General features: G+C 30.0%; 2 protein-coding genes across 3 annotated transcripts; one reads left to right on the plus strand and one right to left on the minus strand.

Annotated features, from left to right (window-relative positions):
- Nucleotides 1-1,476: 1,476 nt before the first annotated feature.
- On the minus strand, nt 1,477-10,973 carry LOC114405765 (O-glucosyltransferase rumi homolog). 2 transcript variants are annotated; one of them, XM_028368253.1, is made up of 6 exons: nt 10,750-10,973; nt 3,632-4,167; nt 3,181-3,373; nt 3,027-3,091; nt 2,665-2,875; nt 1,477-1,989 (listed from the first exon to the last, which is right to left on the minus strand). In XM_028368253.1, the coding sequence occupies exons 1-6, from the start codon at nt 10,894-10,896 to the stop codon at nt 1,645-1,647; spliced, it is 1,497 nt and encodes a 498-aa protein (XP_028224054.1). In that variant the 5' UTR covers nt 10,897-10,973; the 3' UTR covers nt 1,477-1,644. The 2 variants fall into 2 exon arrangements, with proteins under 2 accessions (XP_028224054.1, XP_028224055.1); XM_028368254.1 differs by lacking the exon at nt 10,750-10,973 and adding an exon at nt 8,340-8,598.
- Nucleotides 10,974-19,178: 8,205 nt separating this feature from the next.
- LOC114405767 (DEAD-box ATP-dependent RNA helicase 8-like) lies at nt 19,179-25,399 on the plus strand. Its single transcript, XM_028368258.1, has 10 exons — nt 19,179-19,873; nt 21,204-21,264; nt 21,868-22,102; nt 22,834-23,072; nt 23,474-23,725; nt 23,809-23,989; nt 24,333-24,421; nt 24,526-24,599; nt 24,678-24,805; nt 25,138-25,399. Exons 1-9 carry the CDS (start codon nt 19,584-19,586, stop codon nt 24,754-24,756), a joined length of 1,500 nt encoding a protein of 499 aa, XP_028224059.1. The 5' UTR covers nt 19,179-19,583; the 3' UTR covers nt 24,757-24,805; nt 25,138-25,399.
- Nucleotides 25,400-25,651: the final 252 nt, after the last annotated feature.

Genomic DNA, 25,651 nt, shown 5'->3' on the forward strand with positions numbered 1-25,651 from the left:
TTTTCAAAATTAATAACTACAACTGAAAACCCAACAGTAAAACTGATTTTGATTTTATAAAATTTCAAAATTACAAACATACAATCACCCCGAATGGGGCCTTAGAAGCCACTTGTGTTCAACAATAATTGATACAAGAGCAACATGTTATAAAATCAGCTTGTCTCTATGTGCCTCAAGTGTGGATCTATAAATCAAGTAACAATAAAGTTGTGGAAAAGGAAAAGGTACATGGCCTTGAAGGAAAAAGGCATAGATAAAGGATTTTGAAGAGGCAAAATGAGAAAGAAAGAGATAAAAAGAACAAAAAGAAATTTTTTAAAAATCCTAACCATCTATTTAAAAATAAGTAAATCAAAGAGTGTGGGATTACATTCTCATAGTAGAAGACATGAAATGATCTCCAACCATAAACTTTGTCTAGGTTTGGACCCAAATAACTATAAAATTTAACTCATGAGACGAGGGTTAGTCTTGCTTATATACATAATTTTTTTTCATAGTGCTAGTCAATGTGAAATCTCCAACACCTCTTCATGTTGAGGTATGAACATGTCAAGTGTAAAGTTTGTAGGACTAGACATTTCCATACAGCTACAAGTGATCCAATAATATCCAAATAATATGTGACATAACAGACCAAAAAATAATTTCTACGATAAACTTTAATATCATCTTAAAATTTTGGATTTATGCTCAACTTAACCTTAAAAGTTAGCTCATGAGGTAAGGGTTGTTATTAAACATTACTCTTTTTGTTCATGTAATTATCTAAAATTTACAAGATACTTCCTTTGTACTCAAATATTTGAAGAAATAAAAAACAAATCAAGCTAATTAAGGAAATTATTTAACATCTCATTTAATTTTACTAATCTCTTTAAAAAATAAAACTTTTCTTTTCTAAATTTCCCTTCATTAAATCTTGATATAAAGAATTAAAAATGGTGATTCAAAATATAATCTTAATTAAATGAAGAATATTTTGAAAATATAATCATTATATGGAGTGAAATTAGTTAATATTTGCTTATATTTTACATCACTATATGAGTTTTTTGGTCATATATGAGTTATAAGGGAGTATAACTAAAAACTTCATGCTATCTCTGTCCCTAATTGTAAGACATTGTTAACTAATTCACATGTATTAAGAAAGTTGGTTAATTTAGTTATTAGCATTAAATTTTTTTTGTAATTGTAATATTATTACAAAATTATCCTTAAATAATTAATGCATGAACAAAGAATGATAATAGTGGAGTTATAATTTTTTTAACTAGACTTGTTAATTCTCCAATTCTCATAATAGAGAGGGAAAGAGACAATTCATAACATTTATTATTTATGGACTGAAATTATTAAGGGTATTTTGGTAAAAAAATAATGAATGCAAGAGACAATTAGAAAAGAATCTTATAAAAAGGAACAAGAAAATTCCAAAATAATATCTTATAGAAAGGGACAAAGGTAGGATAAATTAACAAAAAACTTTCTTCTAATCATGAATATTCAATCACATTTTGATAGATTGAATTTGTTACACTATGACTAATTGACAATGTGACATTCATCAAGAGTGTTGTGTGTGTGTAAGAATTACATCTACATACATACATACTACAACACCGTCAACACTAGCCTTTATTGCTTTGTATTGATCACCCTTGTCTTCACTTGTTTGATTAGATTTTCTTTTTCTTGTAGAAACTCTTTTAGAGTTTCAGGTGTATAAGGAGGAGGCAATATACATGGAGGTGTATCACTTGGTGAGATCACCATGGATTCAACCATAAAATGTTTCCTTTGACCATGCAAGGAACAAGCCATACTTTCAGAACAAATCTCAACAGCTCCTATAGGTATGGTTGGTTTGAATTTCAAGAGTTTTGAATAGTTATTTAATAAATGAAACATGTAATCATATACAAATTTCATCTTTAAATTCTCTAAGATGTAGTTAGTTCCTCCATCTCCAATTGCTTGTGCCTGCAATTAATTAAAATTGTCAATTAAAAAAAAAACTAGACAAGGATTTTTTATTATTTTTAGGAGGGGATAAGCTAAAGAATTTAAATGAATTGCAAAAATTAAAAAAAAAACAACCATTAAAGGAACTTATAGGTAATTGAAAAGGACATGTATTGACTATTTGACTTAACAACACAATTTGCAACAATCTTTTGTGATTGAAGTCATGATAATTTTATGTTTTAGTTTTTTCACTAACTTCAACTACATTGAGGAGAGAGAAAGATATGGGATTAATGTGAGACTTACCTAGAATGTGATTGTCTCTTTCATCGCTACATAGTGCAATAATTAGGGATGATCTAAGTCTAATTTTGTATTTCTAAATGTAATTTAAGTAAAAGGTAAAATGGCTTATTTTGTGTTGTGTGTGGCTAAAGCTATAGGTTTCATTCATTAGTTGGAAAAAAATTCTTAAATATGTAAGCCATAAAGAAAAAACTATTTTTGTTAGGTATGTTAAATTTTAGGTAGATCCTATGTAGCTAATTCCAATAAAATTCAAATGTCATGTATAATGTAGCTATAAATTGAGTGCTTGTTTCATTGTGCAATTAGCATACTTTCAATCCAACCTTAGTTTGTTTAAACACGGAAATCATTTAGGAAAAAATAAAGGAAGAAAATAATTACATGGTCAAGGTGAGCATTTCCCCAATCCACTGCATACTTAATCTCTTCACACATATTTTTTGTGCTGATAGGCCAGTAGTGTCGCAAAGGTAACATATTTCTTGTAAAGAAGTCATAATACTTAGGTTCTATAAACATAGTCATTGAGTCACATGCTATGATGTACTTTTCACTCACAGACCACGTGGCCCCTTCTGCATAGATCTTATATCTTAACATAAAATGCAACACAAACAAATTTCAAAATTTAGTAAGTAAAATCTAAACAATACTATATGTGATAGATTCAAAAAGCAAACTAATCCCTACTATAATAATTATTAAAAAAAATATAAATCATAAAATATGCTTGAAAACTTTACCTAAAGGTACATTGATTTTCAAGTTTTGAATTCTCAAAATTACTTGCTCTCTCCTGTAGCCATTGCTGAAAAGAAAAAAAATGTGTTAATTTCATCTTGAGATAATTAATGCATTAACCAAAAATAAAAGTCAGATTTTAAATTATATATTTACTATGTCATATATTCTTGCATTCCAATCTTGTTTTTCTGTGACATTGCACTTGCCAAGTTCTCTCCTAATAATAGACACTTTTGGGTTGCCCTTCCAAAAAGCATAGGGAATCCTATCCTTCCATTTGACCATCTTGTTGCCTTCTTGTATATTATGTAATGTTGTTTCCCATGGTCTTATGCTAAGCTCAGCCCTAGTAAGAAAAAAAATATAAAAATATAACTTTTTTTCCTTTTGTTTCATTTTAATTAAAGGAAAAGTAATGAAATCACATTGTGTCTTTAAACATGGAAATTAGAGATGAAACTTAATAAAAGAATTAAAAACAAGTCTATAAGAATATTAAAAATAAAGAAGGTTTCCACCCATATTTAGGTCCTCTAAAACCAAATTAATGCACCTAAAACAAATAACAATAAGTTTTTAACTTCAAAAGGAAAAGATACTTTACCAACCCCAGAAGGTCCAATCAGGGAAAACAATGTCATATGAATTTTCTTCTCCACAATAATGGAACACGGGCGGAGGTGACATTTGTGGTCCTTGGAAATCTTTTTTGAATACAACAGTTTTGTCCCCGCAGTGAAACATTAGCTCTAAATCTGGTACCTTTCCAGGGTACAACCTTAGAAGTTGCAAAATTCCCCATATTGTGAACACATCCCTTGTTTGATATGATTTGGCAAACTTTTCTATATAAGCTTTTCCGTTTACAATTACAAGCCTGAAATGCGAAATATTTTTGCCTCTTTCAATCATGTCCCTTGTGATTCCTGAACTCTCCCATGGTTTTAAATCTTCATGGATCCATCTGAAGTATTCTGGGCATGATGTAGTAGATGAATTATCATAAAATTGAAATTTTGTTGGGTAGTATGATGGGCATGTTGTTGCTAACTTCTCGTTGGTGCAATTAAGTGGGAACTGGGGTTGTTGCCTATTGAATACTATATTTGTCTTGAGAATAGTAGTGGTTGTTATTCTGAACTGAAATAAAAAAAAATTAGCATGATTATATATAGAGTTTACTGGGTATTATTATCATTGTAAAGGTCAACAAATTAGAAATCATTATTAGTAATGACTTTTAATCTAGTTATAATCAAAGTAGTAAACTTACTATAATGATAATTTATTATTAAATGACTTTTAAAAGAAATTATATTATGATTATACATACTATTTTTCTCATATATAAATTTTTGCTACTAACACATAGTTTACTTCTTACAAATTTTGTAAAATTTTTATGAAAAGAAAAATTATGCAAAAAGTTGTTGTTTTATTGCTCAATCAAATGTTATAATTATGGTAGCAATAAATAAAAATTAATGTTGGGATACACGCCACCATTATAAATTATATATCATACATTTTTTTTATTCAGTGGAGGAACTACATCCCAATATACATGAAATTAAGGAATCAAAATAATGTGGGTAATAAAAAGCCCTACAACATCATATCATAGCAGGTGAAAACAACCTAGGGGAATAAAGAATGTGCAAACCAATAGGATAACTATGAGCCTTGTTAGCAAGCCAACCAAGTATCATATTAGATTCTCAATGGGAACGAGAGATTATTACCTCTCAAGCATGATTCAATCAAACATAAATCATGTGAACCATATTGTATTAGTGTGAAGCTGATAACAACCTTGATTAATCAACATAACCGACACTATAAAGTCACAACCCACAATGATCCTATGAAAGCCCATGCCCCAAACCACTTGAAGAGCAAAGAGAATAGCATAAAACTTAGCCATAGAATTGTTTGTGATTTAAAGATTTATAACAAAGTCTAATATTTATTTTACCATCTTGGTCCCTAAAGACCTCGGCACACAAAGCTTTGGATCCTAGTTGATATATACACTAAACCTTCTACAATTCATTTAACAATGTGAGATATGGCTGAAGACCATGTGATGACAACATACTTAGAGGGTTAGTAACAATATCTATATAACCACAAGTTATCCTTTGGGAAGCATGAAAAATTTCATTACAATTAAAAATATTATATTAAAAAATAAGCTTGCATTTATGCTCACAAATAAAGTAAAGGATGTTTTCAAACAAAATTTATCAATGCATACTAGGATTGACAATTCTCCTGGGTTTTATATTACAAAGAAATAAGAAGACAATCAACCATCTCCATGCCAAAGAAATCATTGGGGAGAGAAGCCCCTTGGCCAAGCCAAATCTGCCTAATAATATTGTAATTCCTTAAAATGTGCAAGGTAGTTTCCTCTTGCTACATACAAAATAAGCTCGAGCTGCAAATTAAGATAACCCTACTAAATAATTTTTTAGTTGGGTGGCCATGTTGCATAGCTTTCCATAAGAATCCCTTAACCTTTTAGTGAATATTCAACTTCCAAACCCCTATCATGAGTACGTGTCACCATATGTGTTTGCAAGGTTTCTATTAGTGAAGAAGGAACCATCAACTATAGAACTCCATACAAATCTATCCAAGCTAGGAATTGAAAAGAAGGAATCATAGCACAAATCTCATCATGAACTTCCAAAATCCTCCTAAAACCTCATAATGATACCATTACTTATCAACCAACGACCCCATTTTAAAATACTTTGTCATGTTACCACAATGAATATTCCCTCTCAGGCTACACGTTGGGAATGACCTTTTCCTCACACTGATACTTTGCAAAGAGCGTTTTGACCTAAAGAGCCTAAGGTTAATAGATAAGATCCCATCCTAACTTAGAGACAAAGGCCTTATTAAAGAGATGAAGATATTTAAACACAACACCTCCCTCTTCCTTTTGAATGACAAAACCTAGCCCAATAGTATGACAACCTCTAACATCATCCCTATGACCTCAAACAAAATTCCAAGCAGATTTCTCCAACCTATGACAAATAGTCTTAGGCAATAACATTGTTTGCATGGTGAAGGTTGGAAGGGTAGCATTAACAACTTGGGTGAAAGTAATTTGGTCGGCTAGTGACGAAGTCGAAGCATGCTAAGAGGTTAGTCTCATACAAGTACGGTATAAGATGTACACAAAGCATTGCTTCATGTTTTCTTTCATGAAGGATTAACACACAAAGGTTTTGGCACAAATCATCTTTGAGCCTAAACCCTAAAATTTTACTAAGTTCTATTGCCCTTGTATATATACCTCCTCCTAGAAAGTGCAATCCACAATCCAACTTGCCAAGAGTTTGAACCTTTCCCTTCTCCCTTATTGATTATCCTCACTAAGCTTTAGAAGTAAGGTATTATGATTAGATTTAAAGGGTGGGAGGTGGAAGAGTAAAGCAAAGGAAAAACTAAGGTGCCAATTCGCATTACAACTAGCTATCTCCAACCTATCTTTGATACCCTTGGCTTCCCATGTGAAATGGAATCCTTTATATCCAAGGCAATCTAGATAACAATTCTAGAGACAATAAATTTATGCATGTACACTTTATTTGGAGGACCCCCTCCCTACTTCTTATGGGCTCCCAAATTACAAGGCATTGAGGAACCATCTTTAGGAGAGCCCTATGAATAAATTGGTTATGTGTTTGGTGAATCTCAAAATGAATAACTAGCGAATCTCATGAGTCAAATACCACCGGAAAAACCCCTCTACATCAACTTTACATTAGCAATTGATTTGATTGTGACGACAAAAATGATATTGTACCGATGAAAATAGCACCTGAACATTTGGTACCAGTAAGATAAAGTAGAATTCATTTGAAAATTTCAATGATCCCACGATTTTATCTTTAGTGAGCAACATGTTTTTTTTTTGCCCTTATTAATACAATATAATACAATGACTTACTTTTTGTCTTTAGTAGACACTTTTGATCGATCAATCTCACTTTTTTATTTTCACTCTATTTATCACATATTTCACTCAAATCAAGCAACCAAACATTCTATTTTTAATTTCTACTCTATTTCTCTTTTCTTTAATCATCTCTTTTTTATTTCCATCAATTCTATTTTTCTCTTCGCAATCAAACACAACATAGTTGTCAGAAACCGATTCATCACAGTGTCATCCTTATTACTAGTTATTTTAGGCTAAAAAAATAGCAAGGATCGAGAATTTGTATCTAACCACATAATATCTTCATTTTATAAGAATACGTGCCACGATGCACACCTATATTATTATAATCAAACGTGCACAACGTGTGGATGGTGTTAAAAGTACTAGATATGGACTATGTGAAGAAGAAACCACATATATTATAGTAATGAAAATGTAATGATAACGATAATTTTACTTAATCGCATAATTCCCACTTTCATAATAAATATATTACCATCTGTAGTACTAAGAAACCATTTGCTAGCTAGACGTGAATACATTTTTATTCTGTTAAAATAACTAAAACAAACAGGCTGACAAAAAAAATAATACTAAAAACAAACAGAACAGAACGCAGCATTTTATTTTATTTTATCCGCACCCCACACGTTGCTTCATTATTATTTTATTATATACATATTCCTTGTAAATTAGAATCGAACGAGTTTTTCTCCTAAAAAAAAGCAACACCATTAATGTATGTCAAATCTTCCATAAGTATTATATTCATCATCCCATGCATACTTACCTTTTCATTATCTCCTACGAGTTTAACTTGCTTGGAAAAGTCATAATAATAAATTAACATTTGAAGAGGATATAACTCCTAGCTGAATTTCGTGATGAAATTACTCTTCTGTTCTTACAAGTTATAATATACTACAACTAAGAATAACAATTATTTGCATTTAAACTTATACGTATATAGGTTATCAACAAAGAAAGAAAGGCAACTATGATTAGAATTGAAGTCTAGGCTCTTTGGGAGGGGACAAATCGAACCAAGAGAAAGAGATGTTAAGTTATTAGTGAAAGAGTAACCGAACTCAAAAACTCTCCTCTATTCCTTCTTCCTTTATCACGAAAGAAAGACAACTACGAGTAGAATTGAAAACTTTAGTTCTTTGGGAGGGAACAAAACCAAACCAAGAGAGAGAGAGAGAGATAGGCAACATATGAATCAATAAGGGGGTCAAGGAGAGACAATTAAAAGCATATGATCTCCAAGGTTTAATTAAGACATATATATGCAATAATATCTCGAACAAAGATATATATATCATGGGTAATTAACAAGACTACTTACAAGATCAATTTCGAGGAAGAAAGTGCTTGCAACAAATGCAGCCAAGAGGATGACGGAGAAGAATGTCCATCTCGTCATTATGCTAAACCACTCTCACAGCCACCATGAATCATACATATGCGAGAGGTTAGCCTTAGAATTCTACAAGCTTAATTTTGTGGTTGACTATTAATAACTGAGTGTGAGGCAATGGTGTGCCAATTGCATGATGCAACTACTCTATTTGGTTATTGGCTTTCGGATAAAAGACTAATTTTAAGTGGGACTATATATAGTATCTAACATTATCTTCTTATTATCTTCTTTTTTTCCCAAGTGATTAAGACACTAAATTTTGTCTAAAAAAATAAGACACCAAATTTATGTTAATCTATAATTTTATTCTTATTTAAAAAATGTTAAATTAGAGGATATTTATTTATTGTCCTTTCTTTTTTCCTCCAAAACTCCTACTTCTACTCATATCTTTAATCTGATAATCTTCAAAAGATATGATCACTAAATTTAAAGCAAAAACCATGATTTTTTTTTTTACAGGTATCTTATAAGTGTCCCAAATAAGTGAACTCCTCCTCCAAATAAATAAATAAAGTCGACCCATTTCGTTGTGCTTTTTTTTTTCAAACTCGAGATTATCTTAAAAGATTATTGTTTTCTGTGCCTCCAAGAGGTTCAATGTTTTTTTAACTTTCGAAATGATCAATACAAAATATAAAATTATATTCTGAATTGATTACAAATTTTGATTTTTGAAATAATAAATCCTAAAGATAAAAAAATTATAAAAATGATAAGCTAAATTACTTAAAGGTGTAGGAAGAAACAACCTAACTTAAAATATCTTTAGGTTGATATTAGGTTGATAAACACTCACGAAGATTCTAAGAGCACTTACAATTATATTCCAATTTATTCCCCACCTCTAACACACGTTATTAGTTGCTGTTTTGGACCATTCAAACATGCCTCACATAACGTAAACTCGCCATATATATATCTTGAGCGTTGTTATTAACGCATATATAGAGTTTTCTTTAAAACATATAAAGGAAAAATCTTCTATAAAGCAAATTATAATTTCGGTAAATTGCTACTCGTTTGCATATTAAGGATTTGGATCTCTAATAATTACCGTAGGAATATAATAAAGAAATACTTATTATAAAAAACAACAAAAACTTATCGTATATAAACATTTATAGTTAAATAATAGTATATAAAATATTTTTAAACTATTAGTTCATTACAATCAATTCTATAATCAAAAGAAGGAAAAAACATATATAAGATATCTATTAATTTGATTTTTTATATTATATTATATTATATATATATTGAAATTGAAAATTTCCAGTTCAAATGATATTGGCTCTATATAAATAAGATTTTAATCATTATACCCACAGATTAATAGCCACTAGAAACTCAAGTGTTGCATAAATTTATAACAATGTATGAATAATGATCCAGTCGTGGTATCATGCCTACCATGAGAAAAATATAATGCCAAGATGTCTCAATTTCTTCAAAAACAAGTTTTTTTACAAGGCAAAAGAAATTATTATTGCAAATGTTTCTTCAAAACAAGTAATTGAGTGCATCGACTTTGAAATACATCAAGTTGACAATAATCAGTTCTTTTAAGTTAGGCTGCCTTACGATCACGACACTTAGTTTATGCAGCTTATTACTGTAGCCATTATCTATTTCATAAATTTAAGCATGCACTTAATTTGATGGTAATGGAATATATGGTTCGATTGGTATTAAACTAAATCTTCCTAATCAAATCTCAAAATCGAGTTTTATACAGAAAAAAATGTGATTAGAAAAAAAAATCTCACAAAATATAAACAGTTAAATTTTCCAATAAAAATTAATTATCACACCAAATTAAACGGGTGGAGTACTTCGAACAATTTCATGGTGAAAAAAAAAATTGGTGGAATCATAGTATACACACCAACGAAGTCAAAGGTCAATAGTTTTTTTAATCCAAAAGCATTACGTGTTATTAATTAATTTAATCGTATTTCAGTCATTTACGTAATCCGTTTAATTCTTCCCCCTACGTACGTACCCCTTAAAAAAATCTCCTTTTTTTTTTCATTCCATATACTTTACTTTCGAAAGTAAGAACGTAACAAAGAAAGAGAGAGTAGAACTACAAGACCAGCACCCCTTAGCTTCAGGCGAAGGGATTAATTGATCAATCATTCAAATTAATTAACAAGTAAGAACAAAGAAAGAGATAAACAATATATATATATATATATATATATATGCGTAAGTACTATTCATAAAACTTGGAAGCAAAGCATCAAAATCAAGCTTAAACACACATACATATATACAGAAATTAATTAAGAGGGGCTATTAAGATAGCAAAATTAAGAGAGTGATGACTTACTAGGTCAAGCCAGTTGGCAATGAAATTGGTTGCAGCAAACACAAAGAGGAAAGCGAGGGAGAACAAGCCATAGGTTGAAATCCATCTTTTCTCTTTGCTATATGATGATTGCAATTGGTGACAACCTTGCCTCTTAGTGTTGGCCATTGATGGAGATCGATATCCACTCCAGCTTGTGATGCTAGCTAGGACTAACTAACTCAATTATATAGATTTTTTAATTAGACTAATTAACTACCTCAAATATTGGATCTTAATCAAATTTTTATTTCATCAAGAGGTTCAAAGCTTGTTCCTTGCGTGTACCAACGGAACGTGCAATATAAAATAGTTTAAGCATGTATGATGAATGACATCATGACTTTAAGCATATATATATATATATAACTTAAGTCTTTGAACTAATAAAGATATTGGGTAAAACTTTTTGGTATACTTATAATGGAATCATAATCGAATCAATATTAGTACAAGACTAAATATCATTTTTACTATGTATGTGTTACATTATAAGTCAAATTGACCATCCAATACCATTAAATATATACTATATTAATTAAATTCAATATGTAGCCAAAATATTAAATATTGATACTAATAAATATGTTATTATATATGTTTATATTTAAATTTTTCCATTTTAAAATGCTTTATAAATTATATTTTTAATCAATAAGGAATATAATAAAATTATTGTAATTATATTTATTAAATATATAGTCAAATCAAACAACATTATTAAATATTTAAATTTATGTGTTTATTTATTAAATATAATTACAAATGATCATTTATATTATTTTTACAATAATTATAATTATTATAAGAGCTAATAGTCTTATCATGCATAATTATTTGTGATTGAATAATAATATTAAAATTTTACATTATTAGTATATATGTACTATTTTATCATTAATATATTATATTTAATAAAGATCATAGTTAATATATTTAAAATTATTCATTTATTAAAAAATAATTTTATTAACTAAATATTTATCTTGTGGATTATATAAACTAAAATATTAGTAAATAAATAAATAAAAACGACCGGTTTCAATTTTAATTTCTAGCCTTTCCGCCAACATTTCTTCACCAGTTTTCATTTGTTTTGGACAAGTTCAATATGTCCATGGTTCTCAAATGTTCATTCTATGATTGCTGATTAGTTTAATTTAATTTGGTTCAATCCAATTTTTTTTGTAGTACATTTTTATTTTCAATTATAGTCTATCCTTTCTATTTTGCATCTTCTTTTAGTATTTGCTTAGAGGCTATGATAAGTCAACATTGCCAAGAGTGTGCGTGTATCTCATCGAGGAAATTAAACGTATTTTGCCTCCCAAAAAAAACAAAATGACAAAGGCATATCTAACATAATTTGTTTGCTTGAAAGCCGAAGCCTAATATTAATATGACCATGTGTAAAATATGATTGTCAAAAACATCAAAAGTTGGTTTCTCAAAAACTTTGTTTTTAAGTTTTCTTCATTAAAAATAATTTATAAAAATAGTATTTGTTTCAAATTTTATTTGGTTCAATCCAAATTAAATTAGGGCCAATCAACACTATCATTGCATGCATTTTAATTTTCATTGTCTCCTTAAAGTTTTCCTTAAAGTGAGTTGGTCGATGTCTAACATATATAAATAAAAATATATCCATTCTTAAATTTTAAAGATGTGTGAACACATCTTTTGTGTATACACAGTTTAAAGATAAAATTATCTGAGTATCCTATTTACAGTTATTAGTTTTTTCCCACTTATTTATAACTATTTGATTGCACATGGTTGTATAAAATATAAATGGCAATGCTTTCTTGTAAGAAAAAATATATTTATATAATAAAATTAGATACTAATTAAATACACATATTTTTAAAAGTTAAAAGAATAAATTTATCAATTTATAGGGACCAAAATCAAAATAACCCCTAAAATATACAAGATTAAAAACATATTTTTTCCATATATAAAATCATATTTAATACAATATTTTTTTGTTTTTATTTCTCTTTGTTATCACTTGTTATATTTTAAATTTTTTAACTCTTTCCTTTTTTATTTATATAATTTGTTGTATTAATATAACTTCTTTTTCTTACAACCCAAGAAACTGTGTATCAGATCCGTCTTAGTGCATTGAAACATGGGATCCTTATGGTGAAGTTATTTTTCTTTTTTTATTTGACCTTATTAATATTATTTTTACATTAGCCCAGAGAAAATGAAAACCGACCCGATAGTGTAGATTAAGCATGGTTTGACTGATCACATCTTCTTAATTTCTTCATAAATAAAATATCTAACTAATTAATTTCGTTGCTTAAAAGATAAACAATTAACTTTCTCAGCACATGACATGCACTAATGATGGTTAGACTTCAGACTCGTCTTCCTTGACGCCTTTAACTTTTGTAATATTTTGTTGACAACAATTTTTTTTAGTTTTTTTTAATGAAAAATCACTTTGAAATATTTTTACTTTTCAGCGTATTCGTATAATTTTTCATAAAAATTAGAATAATTATTTTATGGTGCAAAATTAGAATCTTAAAAAAATATTTTTAGTTATATATTTTAAGAAAAATTAAGTGTAGTTTCTAAAAATAACTAAGATTATAAATTCTGTAAAAAAATAAACCAAGATTATAATTAACCTTTTAAAATAAAAATGGCTTTTTATAACTGTAACCAAACAAAAAAAAAAAACTTCTACTTTTCACAAAATCCCCCAAATAATAAATCACTTTTTTTACATTCTAAAAACTTTAAACAAACAGACACTAAGAGAAGTATCTTTAACATCTTATTTTAATTACTAATATTTTACTAAGGAAATTCTCTAAAAAAAACATATTTTAAGTAAATATACTAATATAAAAACAATTTATATATGAACCGAGACACATTGATTAAGTTGACTGATCACAATATATTTTGCTTGCAAAGGAATCGAGGGAAAATTTATTGTGTAAAGAAACATGGAAAGTTTTCATGCTCGATCGTGTATGTGTATATATATATGAGTTGTTACATTTTTTTGTTGTTGTTGTAATCTAGAATAAGTGTAAATTTTGAAGCTTACCAATCTTAATTTTACATGGTACTGGTACGGTAATTCATGCAATGTATAAAACTGTAATTATACTTTAATTTTTTTTATAAAAAATAGAATAATGATTATTAATAATTAATCTAATTTAAGTTTCATAATTTTTTTTTATTTTTTACAGAAACAGTTCTTAATACACTATATTTGACAATATAAAATATTAAACCGAATTAAAACATAACTATTTTTTTACAGGCAAATTAAAACATAACTTAAGTTACTTAACCGTGAATATTAACAACATCTATACAAGAGAAATTATGTAAATTATGGTTTTACTTGATACCTCTTCATTAGAAATTTCATACATCCCATGGATACAATCAAAATGACCATGTTATATACTCTTGACCAATATTATTGATTATTATTACATAACTCATAATTCAAAAATTGAATACAAAATATATAAAGAAAATATAAATAATCACATGAAATAAATGAGATCATGTCTCTAGATGTTAATACTTATTGTTCGAATATACAACAAAATGAGAGAAAAATTTAAAATCAAGTGTGATTGAGAATGTAATGAAAGTCCTTCTATTTTATCATTGGAAGTTTATATATAGTGATATTGTTGTGACGTTATTAACCCCGTGTCTTATTATAAGTATTTGTGTTGGAAATCTCATTTTAAGTATTGTGATAAAGTTATTATTAAGACATCTTTAATTTATGTTGTCCTTGAACCGGTCATCAACTTATTATCCTTAAGTCAGTCTATATGTACTAAGTTGCATCTTACATATCTTGACATACAAAGTTGATATTTACTCCTCAACAACTATCATGCCTTAATTTGGTCTTAAAAGTTATTTTTTCTTAAATTGAATCACTATCACTCAAATCTTTACATACTACTCATGCATTCACACAAAAATGACTATTAGTTCGAAGTGTAAAAAAGAATTTACTTTCTATACACCGTTAAGAAAGAAAAGTATAATCACTTTGACAAGAAGGCGATGAAATGTCTCTTGTTCTAGTCCTTGATTCCCTTCCCAATATGTTTCTTAACCGCCTTGAGAAGAAGGCATCGTGGGATCTCATCTGTTTCTATCAATATCCACGGTCTACTTTCCTACATAGAATGCTATATTTTAAATATAAATAATTTTAGGAATCTAGTTAGCAGAAAAGATAAAAAATTGAAACCTAGAAAATGAGGAGAGGGGTAAGGTATAAAAGAAAGAAATACGACTTGAGAGAACAAAGAAAAATTATAAACAGAAAGAGAGGAGGGTAACATTTCATCCTAATTCCTGAGAAGGTGCAAAAAAACAAATTAAGAAAAGATAAAGAAACTAAGAAAGTTGTATTGAACGAGGATCATCAATCCTTTTCATATTTGATTCCAAGACTAACAAAATGTAAGTTCAAACTACAAACTATGATCAATCTCAGGGTTTGGTAGAGTTCCTAATTCAAGTTTATGCTACAGCAGTTTGCTTTTCATTAGATCGAAAATCCCAAAGACATACAAAAAAGAAATTTATCCTATGTTTTTGTATAGCAATTCCATTAACATGCACTTAAAAACAAATTGTTTCATCTAAGAATATTATACAAATGATGTAACTAGTTCAAAACAACTTGACTTATTGTGCTGAAGGGAAGCCATAATAATTCAAATTTGAAGTCAATTCCATCAACATTAACTTAACAGTGGAAAATATTTAGAATGATGCCATGATCGTTCTCGGGAAATCATTAACTCATGCAGCTAGTATGTTTCCAGATTCCTTGCTCTGTGAACGCTGTCACAATGCATATGCAAGATGTTGCAACAAGAGGCAACTAAATTCATTAAACAAAAATTTACATAACACAACGGATTGATATTTTAGATTCGAACCCACTTTCAATGAAAATAAAACTTTCTCTATTTTTCCCACTTTCAATGAAATTAACTTTCGATTATTTTTCTTTATTTCCTCTAAATCTTTATCTTTTTTTCAATCTCAATTTCTTTTATAAACTTTAATTTTATTGGATCTCATTTTCTTATTATTATCCAAATTATTATTAGAATTGTTATCAAACCCTATTAGAATTATTATTAAAATCATTATTATCGAAAACTGCAACTATCAAAATTATTACTGGCGAAATCACTATAAAAACTATTATAATGGATATTACTATTGAGATTATTATTATTATTATTTAATAATATTTAAAAAAATTTCTTAAGTTAAAAACTATAACTACTTGTTTAACTAAAAAAGACTTACAATAAAAAAATAAATTATATGTTTCGCACTTAAACATTTATTTGTTTATAAAATCATTAATGAAAATTATTATTTGATAAGTATAAATTCTTTTTAAAAATTATTTACAATTTTCAATGTTAACAATGTATGAAAAAACACTAAACAATGAAGCGTTCAAAGGCTGACTGAAAAAAAATTGAAAGGAATAAAAAATATATATTTTTCATAATTATTCTAATTAATTGAAAATTATATGATTACCTTATCTTTAAATAATCTTAATTACCTTAATATATATGTTGAACATAATTATCTAAATTATTTCAAATAAGAATATACACTTTTCTTAATATTTGATGAATTACTATATTTTATATAATTTTATAAATTACAAAATAGATAAAAAAAAATTCTCTAAAAATTTTCTGCTCAATTAAATAAGGATTTTTTATACATATATAGTATAAAGATATATCTTCATATGGCGGTGTCTAGGGTAAATCACCATCTTTAAATTATCCATCATGTACCATTTTTAAGAACTCTTATATATTAATGTAAGGCACACATTTTTATTATACATCCATCCATCATACCATAACTTTACTCTTGTTTAATAATATAAAAAAGAAAAACTTTACTCTTGTTAGTCTCCCTTCTTCTCTGGCAGCTCCTCCACCATTGTCAGAGGTTAGTCACCACCCACCATCGTCATTTCGCTTCAGTCATCACCCACCATCATCACTATTATCATTGTCATCCTCCTTAAGGCCATGAGACCCACCCAAAGGCTCCTCCAAACCATTGTCTCCCAATCTAAGCTTTAGAATTTTCGAAGCCTTTGTCGCACAATCGAAGCACCCACCATTGACATTGCTTGTTGGCATGCACCTCCACAACACTAAAGAGCGAATGCAGAAACTATGACTCAAAGGAGTGACGCCTCCTCCACCGCCTCTGGATTCGCGACATGAACCATTGTGTGTGCACCTCCATTGATTTTGCATATTCATGTTTTTTTTTATTATTAATTTAACGAAATGTTCTTTGTTTGGTTTCCATAACATAGGATTTTTTTATCGATGTTATCAAACTTAGTTGATGATTGTCTAGTTTCTTGTTCATACATCTAGATTTCTAATTCTTTGGAATGGAGAAGGGAAGAAGGGGGAAATGGGAGTGGTGGCGATGGGTTGGTGAGTGATATCAGCATATATGCATAGTTTAAAAATCTGGTCTGACTCGGTCGGTCGGATTGATCCAATTGAGACCTGGTGTTATAATCTGACTGGTTTGGTTGTTGGATCGGTCATGCACTTGATCCAATTAGACCCGCCCAAATCCAGTCGGTTTGAGATAAACCCGACGATCCGAATCGATTTTTAAAACCTATTTCGCATAAAAAAAATAAAAAAACTCCAAAACGCTCCAAAAAAATTTGGGACTTGTGTAATTGTGTTAATGAATTATTATTTGTTATCAACTTTAATACTTCAATTGTTATTTTGAATTTTGGAGTATGAATAAACTTTTCTTAATCAACTAATGTTAGTTATACACTTATATATAATATATACATATATAATTTTGAATTTTTTAATATATATCAGGTTAAACTGGACCAATTACTGACCTATAGATTGGACCACTGAACCACTATCTCAACTGAGTTAATGATCGGACAAAATTTCATAACTTTGCATATATGCCGCGATGGTGGGTGGTGATTGACTGTCAATGACGGTAGAGAAACCATAGGAGAAGGAGAGAGACTAAAGAGAGTAAAATTATGTTGTGTCTTAGATTTATTTAAGAATTCTTAAAAAATGATGTATGATGGTCGAATGTAGACATTGTCATCTTTATATAAGAACATATATTATATATTTTTTAAAATATTTTTAGAAAAAAGTTTATATATAAAAAAATACATTTAAGAAGTATGTTTTCAACTCGATTACATGACTATTTATCTCATACTTTCTTACTTTTATTATTATAAAGATAAAATAATTTTAATTACAACATATTTTTTTAACTGCAATTTTTTTTATTATTAATGAATACCAAATGATGATGGTTACAATAAGTACTCCATCTAAAGTCAGAACAAAAATATATACTAGGTATTCTATGTGGCATGTATCTAGCACTAGGCAAAGTTATTTTAATTTTTATTAATGGGAATACAGAAACAACAGATGCGAGAAAAAAAGAAACTAACTACCGCTAGGGAATAAGATCCCCCATTGCATCAGTTAACAAAGATGAACCTAACTTAGGAGGACAAGGGTAAATCATTTTTCTGTTTTTAAATATAAGATTTTTTTCAGTTTTATTTATCTTTTTATAGGATATTTTTTTTAAGTTATCTTTTCGTCTTTCGTATTAATTATTTTTTATTCAAATATTTTTTATTATTTTATAATAAATATTATATATTTAAAAGAAATATATTATTTTTATTATAAAATGTGATATGAAGACTAACACACATTAATTAATTAGATATGAAAGTAATTAAGTGAAAAAAATTATAAGTCTCAGTAAATTTAAGAATAAATTTGATAAAATAAGATAAATTATTAATAAATTTAATAATAATAATTATATTAATTAACTTTTTTAAAAAATGAAATAATTAAAAAAAATCTTATATTTAAGGATGAATGAAGTATATATGTTGCCAGTCATGTGTATCCACATCAATAATACCTGAAAACCAACTTGAGGCCATTTTTTTCCGAGACACATAGGTTAAATAAACATTTATTTTTAAGATCACATTAACTGAAATACTATTTAAAAATAGTTATTTATGATAAGTTTCAACAATGTAAAGTAAATTATTTTGTGGATTGCATTCACTAAAATTCCATCCAATCATAAATTAACTAAAATACTATTAAAGGATATTTATTTGTGATAAATTTTAGCTATATAAAGTAAATATTTATTTTGTGGATTGCATTGACTAAAATTCTAGTCCTGACTAAAAAGCACGAAAGGGAAATGGTAACGTTGATAGGAAAACTGGGGAACTCTAGACAATAAAGAAGAACAGGGGCCAAAGTATAATAATTCGAAAATAAAAAAAATTCGTATCGTACCCTAGAAAAAAAAGAAGAGGGAACTAGTTTCTGCATTCTCTGTTTCTGGTGTTGTTCACTTGTTCTCTTCATTTCAAGTTTCAACCTTAATCCTTCCGAACCAACACATAAAAATCCAACACTCTCTTCTTCTTCTTCTCTCTCCGCGGGTTCAATTGAACCTCACAAAACCCTCTTTCTCTCTCTCTAGATCTGTTCAAATCCCGAATCATTTCCGCTCCAATTTCAATTTCCCCGAACAAGAGCAAACCCTAACCCTTTCTCTCTGTATGATACCTGATTTTTTCCCTCAGGCGTGTAGTTTTCGTGCCGATTTGTAAATTCTTTCGGTAGTTTAGGTTAGAATTTTTTTTTGTTAAGTTTTTAGGGTTTTGAATCGGTGAGATGAATCACAACAACAACAATAGAGCGAGGTACCCTCCCGGGATGGGGCTTGGGCGCGGTGGTTTCAATCCGAACCCGAGCCAGAACCCGAACTTGAACCAGAACCCGAGCCTGAACCAGAATCATCACGCGTTCCAGGCTCGGCCACCGTACCACCACCAGCAACAACGGGTGCAGTACGTGCAGAGGCATTTGCTGCAGCAACAGCAGCAGCAATGGCTGAGAAGGGACGGCAGCGCCGCCGTCGACGAGGTCGAGAAGACCGTGCAGTCTGAAGCCGTGGATTCGAGGTGCGTGTGTTGTGGTTTTCGTTATATACGATGTGTGGTTTGTAATTAGGGTTAGTGTTGAGGTGGTGTTATTGGTTGCTGTTGTATGGCTTTTTGTTGTGTTTCTGCAATGTGCTTGCTTGGCTGGTTGGCTTGGTGATTCTTGTTGTTTAGAGGTTTTTGATAGTGTAGGTAATGATGAAATGGTGAAAGCTTTGTTTGAAATTTGATTGCTTTGGTTGCTTGGACATAACTGCATTGACCAACAATGGCTGTGATTGCACTGTTGAGTGGAGGCTTGAATGGTGGATGCGGTTATAGTGTATTGCCTAGTGTTCTTAAGTAGGTGCGGTAGTGCTGCTATAGTGCTATTGCATTGTTGAATTCGTGGGGATCACGAATGCTCTGTCAATGCGAATTCTTTTGGGTCTCTGGCCAATTGGACTTTTGAGTTAATATTGTGCCAATTTTTATTTGTGCACAACTCAAATTTCAAATGCTATGCGAATGCAATGCTATCCATTATATGATATAATGGGTTATTGGATTTCCGGGATCTGCCATTGATCTGTTATTGCAGGAACCTGTCTTCTTTTGACGTCCCTTGATCATAGAGATCCCGTTGTATGTCCAGCCAGATTGTGAGGTCTTGTTTTGTATGACTCCTTGTCGGGTTGGATTGCCGTCTACATTTTTTTTTATCTGAGTGGACAATTCATCATAAATAGAAATGACATCAATGTTCTCTTTCTATTTGGGAATTTACAACAGTCTTGTTGCCCTTGGCTGTTGACATAACTATCCTCTTTTCCTTTTATTCATTTATGCTTGTTTGATATTTGTTATTTGTATTTAAGGCTTTTCATTACACTTTAAGCAATATAACTAATAAATGTATCTTAGATTGTGATTATTGAAACCATGGTGTCAGATTTTGCATGACCTGACCTGGTTTTATGCAAGATCTAGTTGCTCCATTATACAATATAGAGATTCCTGCAATTCATATCAGTACAGATGATCATAGGTACAATTTAGTACCAAAAACAATTCTAAATGTGTTCTGAATTGCTGTGTCTCAGAATTGAATCGAATCAAATTGTATAGCAATTTATACAATTTTGATAACAATGATTGAAACATGTTTTATTGTTTGTCTGTTTATAAACTATTAGGATTATTAATTATGAGTTATTTTGGTGAAATTATGAGTTTACAATAAGTTGGAATTGTACAAATTACAATGTATGGTTTTGTTCTTTTACTGCTAGATGAAGCTATTATTGTTAGTGGTTCTGTTATTTCAAAAGGAAAGAGAATCCTTATTTGTTTTTTGGTTTTCCTTTATTAGTTCTCAAGATTGGAAGGCAAGACTAAAGATTCCACCAGCTGATACTCGCTATAAAACAGAGGTATGGTCATGGAATAACATCATGTTATGCCTCAAGTTATTTGTTATGTGCATTTTGTGTTAATCATATATTTTCTTTGAGATCCTCAGAGCATTACACCTTATTTGTGATATTTCTAATTCCATACGTTTTGTTTTTGCATATCCTTAAAGTATGGAGTCATTTTTTCATACATTATAAATGTTGGTGAAGATCATTCTTGTCATAGAATTTAACTGGAATTTCATTGATTGATTGATGTCTTTTTTTTAGTGCCTTGTACTGAGTTACGGTCAGTTATTTGGACTACAATCATACCTGTAGAATTTACAAACTAGTTCAACTATTTATACTTTGTCTAGAAATTTAGTAGATGTACTGAATTTTGTTCCTTGTAACTAGTGCAATCAATGGCTTTTACCCTAAATTTTAATTTTCTGAGTGATGTTATTAGATTTTACATGTAAATAATTACTTAATTTTCTAATATCTACTTGAAAGGCATAAAATGATACCATCCATTTATTAGTCGTATAGCTACTATGATTATGGGTTTGTCATTATTAACTTTTATTTTATAATATATACCTGTTTGTCTTGATCTGGTGCCTTTTTGTTCCTCAGGATGTAACGGCAACTAAAGGAAATGAGTTTGAGGATTACTTTTTGAAGCGTGAGCTGCTCATGGGAATATATGAGAAGGGTTTTGAAAGGCCTTCTCCCATCCAAGAAGAAAGCATTCCGATTGCTCTTACTGGTAGTGACATTCTTGCTAGGGCTAAGAACGGAACTGGCAAAACAGCTGCATTTTGCATTCCTGCATTGGAAAAAATTGACCAGGATAATAATGTTATTCAAGGTTTGATGTCCTCCTCTAGTCCTCTTGGCTTAAGCTTTTCACATGATTCTCATAGCCTAGTTGAAAGGACTGCATGTAAAGATTTCTCAGTTCCATAAGCATATCTGGTAGCCTTTTACTGATTGTAAGCAGTGTTCTATTAAAAAAAGAAAATTGGGATTTGTGACTGGTAAGGTTTAGCTGGAGTTGCAGTAACAAGCCAGGCTTTCAAGTTTGAAGGGCACGTTAAGTTGGTTTTTGTATGTTCTTAGGTTTTTGTCATGGAAAATGAATGATACTGAAACTGTTACAACTTACATGTTGATTGTATTTAGTTTCAGTCTTCACTTGGCACAACAAACCTGATATGTGACCCTACACAGAATTGGAGTAATATATATATATATATATATATACGAAACAATGTTAAATTTAGAGTTTATTTGTCTTCTCTTTATTCTCTACTGGACATCTGGTTTTAATAAAAGCTCTATGTTTTAGTTACAGAATTTTGAATTTCCCTTTAAATTAATGGATATCTTGTTGATTGTCCTGAAAAGTTGTTTTAGATGATGATGGATGTGTGGATACTTTGATTTTATTGCAATAGTTGAAAATAGCTTTGATATATTTTTGATGGCATTGTTGGTTCATGATTCAATTCTGCATTATCTTCAGTTATTTCATGGTTGTTGACTTTTTGGATAAGCATGATGATTTGCTCTTCCCTTGTTTTCTATTCTGTCATGCAGTTGTTATACTGGTCCCAACCCGAGAATTGGCATTGCAAACTTCTCAAGTGTGCAAAGAGCTTGCAAAGCACTTGAAGATTCAAGTTATGGTTACAACAGGTGGTACCAGCCTGAAAGATGATATAATGCGCTTATATCAACCAGTTCATTTACTAGTTGGAACTCCAGGAAGAATATTAGATCTTGCCAAGAAAGGTGTTTGTATTCTGAAAGATTGTGCTATGCTTGTTATGGATGAGGTAAACACATTTCACCTGGAAGTCACTCATTTATATAATTTGGTTGAGAAGCATGAACAGTTTGTAAAACATTTTCATATTTAAAAAGGTTTAGGAAGTCAAGGTAAGAATCACAATTGGATCTTATTCGACGAATATGATCTGATGCACGTTTATGTTTCTTTAATTTTTTGTCCAATGTGCTAGGATTAGGAATTTGTATCTCTAAATGTTGTCAAATTGGTAGTGGAAGCAAATGCCTCTGTTCATTGGTTTCTCATTCATGTTTTAAATATTGAGCAGAATATATTTTCGTTTCCATTATTTGTGCATGTTCATTCTATGGCACTTTTAAGATTTGTCTTTAGCTGTAACAGTTACTTATCAATCTGAGACTTTACATTGTTTTTTGTGGTTGTCAGGCCGATAAGCTTCTGTCCCCAGAGTTTCAACCTTCTATAGAGCAGCTGATTCATTGTCTTCCTACAACCCGTCAAATCTTGATGTTTTCAGCAACATTTCCTGTTACTGTAAAGGATTTCAAAGATAGGTATCTTCGAAAACCTTATGTCATCAACCTTATGGATGAGCTAACTCTGAAGGGTATTACTCAATTTTATGCATTCGTGGAAGAGAGACAGAAAGTCCACTGCCTAAATACTCTATTTTCTAAGGTTTACTTTTTCTTTGTTCTCTTAATTTTCTTATATGCTGTCTGTGAATATGATGCTGATGCTGATGATGTGTTCTATTTCAGCTGCAAATAAACCAGTCTATCATCTTCTGCAATTCAGTGAATCGGGTTGAACTTCTTGCCAAGAAAATCACGGAACTTGGTTATTCATGTTTCTACATTCATGCAAAGATGTTGCAGGACCATCGTAACAGAGTGTTTCATGACTTCCGCAATGGTGCATGTCGAAATCTTGTTTGTACTGGTGCGTTGCTGACACTTTAGCATCACATGAACAGGAACAATTAAGTTTTTTTTTTTTTTTTTTTTTTCTGTTGCTTGTGAATGGTACCTATCCTACCCGTTATGGTTGTGTGCAATATTTCTTAGGTTTTGGTCCATTTTCTTTGTTGTGATGTTATCTTCATTTTTATTTTAAAAAAGAAGTTTAGTAACCAATAATTGTATAATCTATATTTGTTTGGTGTAGTGTCTTTATGTCATGATATTTATCTGTATAATTAAACTCTTGGTTAGATTTTATACTTTTACAAATTCTGTTGTAATAATTTAAGTTTTTCACATATTTTTACGTGAAACATTTGCAGATCTTTTTACTAGAGGAATAGATATTCAAGCAGTTAACGTTGTTATTAATTTTGATTTTCCCAAGAACGCAGAGACTTATTTGCACAGGGTATGTTTGATTTGTGCTCATTCCCTACCTACCTACCTACCTAATTCATTTTCTATGATACTAGTTACGTATAGATGTTCTAAAGGATGCTCTGCTGATGACAGGTTGGTCGTTCAGGGAGGTTTGGGCACCTGGGTTTAGCAGTGAACTTGATTACCTATGAGGATCGCTTTAATTTGTATGTAATTTACATTTGAATTGATTTTTTTGAAGACATATGCTGTATGTTTTCTGAAGCATTCCATCTTTTGTTCAGATATAGGATTGAACAAGAACTTGGAACTGAAATAAAGCAGATTCCCCCACAAATTGATCAGGCAATTTATTGCCGGTGATTGGCTGTAAATACCATGGTTGTGTTTACCATTGTGGCTAATAGCAGTGGTGAGTGACAGGATTTATGTAAATGCAAGTTGGTTTCAATATCTTTCTCTCTTAGGACTTGGATATTGTCATTAATTTCTTTTAAGGATGAAATAAATGCGTTGCGATCGGCCTAAAATATGTAAATTAGTTGTCTTTTCACGGAACTTCAATTTTGGTGTATCTTCATTTTTAAAATGTTTTGATGAAGTTTTGCCTGGATACTTGTAATAAATATGTTCAAGATTGTATATGCTAGTAGTTCCATGCAGTGGTATATGCCTACTATGGTTTATCAACTATTATATGTATAGCTGCAGTTGCTGTTGCTGACATGTATGCATTTCTTGCAGGTTAGTGTGACCGTGGCTAAAGTAGGTGCAAGAGAGGATTTGCAAAGCAAGTGACAAATTCTGTATTAGTGGACCCTGGTATGGGAGGATGCACTGTCGAGAACTGGGTATTATTGGACCCATTAATTGAGTGCTTTCGGATTAATTCCAGTTTGGGTTTCTGTTGATTACATTTGCAGAACGGTCGATCATTTTAAATAAATTAAAATAATTTATAGTATGTTTGGATGAGTGTTAATAAAATTGATTTGGTTAAAATTAATTTTGAAGTGATGGAGATGTTTTTATTTTAAAATAAAATTAGTACTACAACTCAGGATAAAATTCTTGATCAACTGTCAATGCCAAAGTGACCTAAAGTTATTTGAATTCAAAATTAATTTTGAATCTAGAATTAATTTTTTAATGTTGAATTAAAGATGCAAAATTTTAACTAAAATCATTTTAACTTCTGTTTCAACATGTTTCTAAAAAATTTAACGGGAAATTAAGCACACTTACTATCAATGGAATT

The sequence above is a fragment of the Glycine soja genome, chromosome 3 (genome assembly GCF_004193775.1).
Source record: "Glycine soja cultivar W05 chromosome 3, ASM419377v2, whole genome shotgun sequence".
Taxonomy (NCBI): domain Eukaryota; kingdom Viridiplantae; phylum Streptophyta; class Magnoliopsida; order Fabales; family Fabaceae; genus Glycine; species Glycine soja.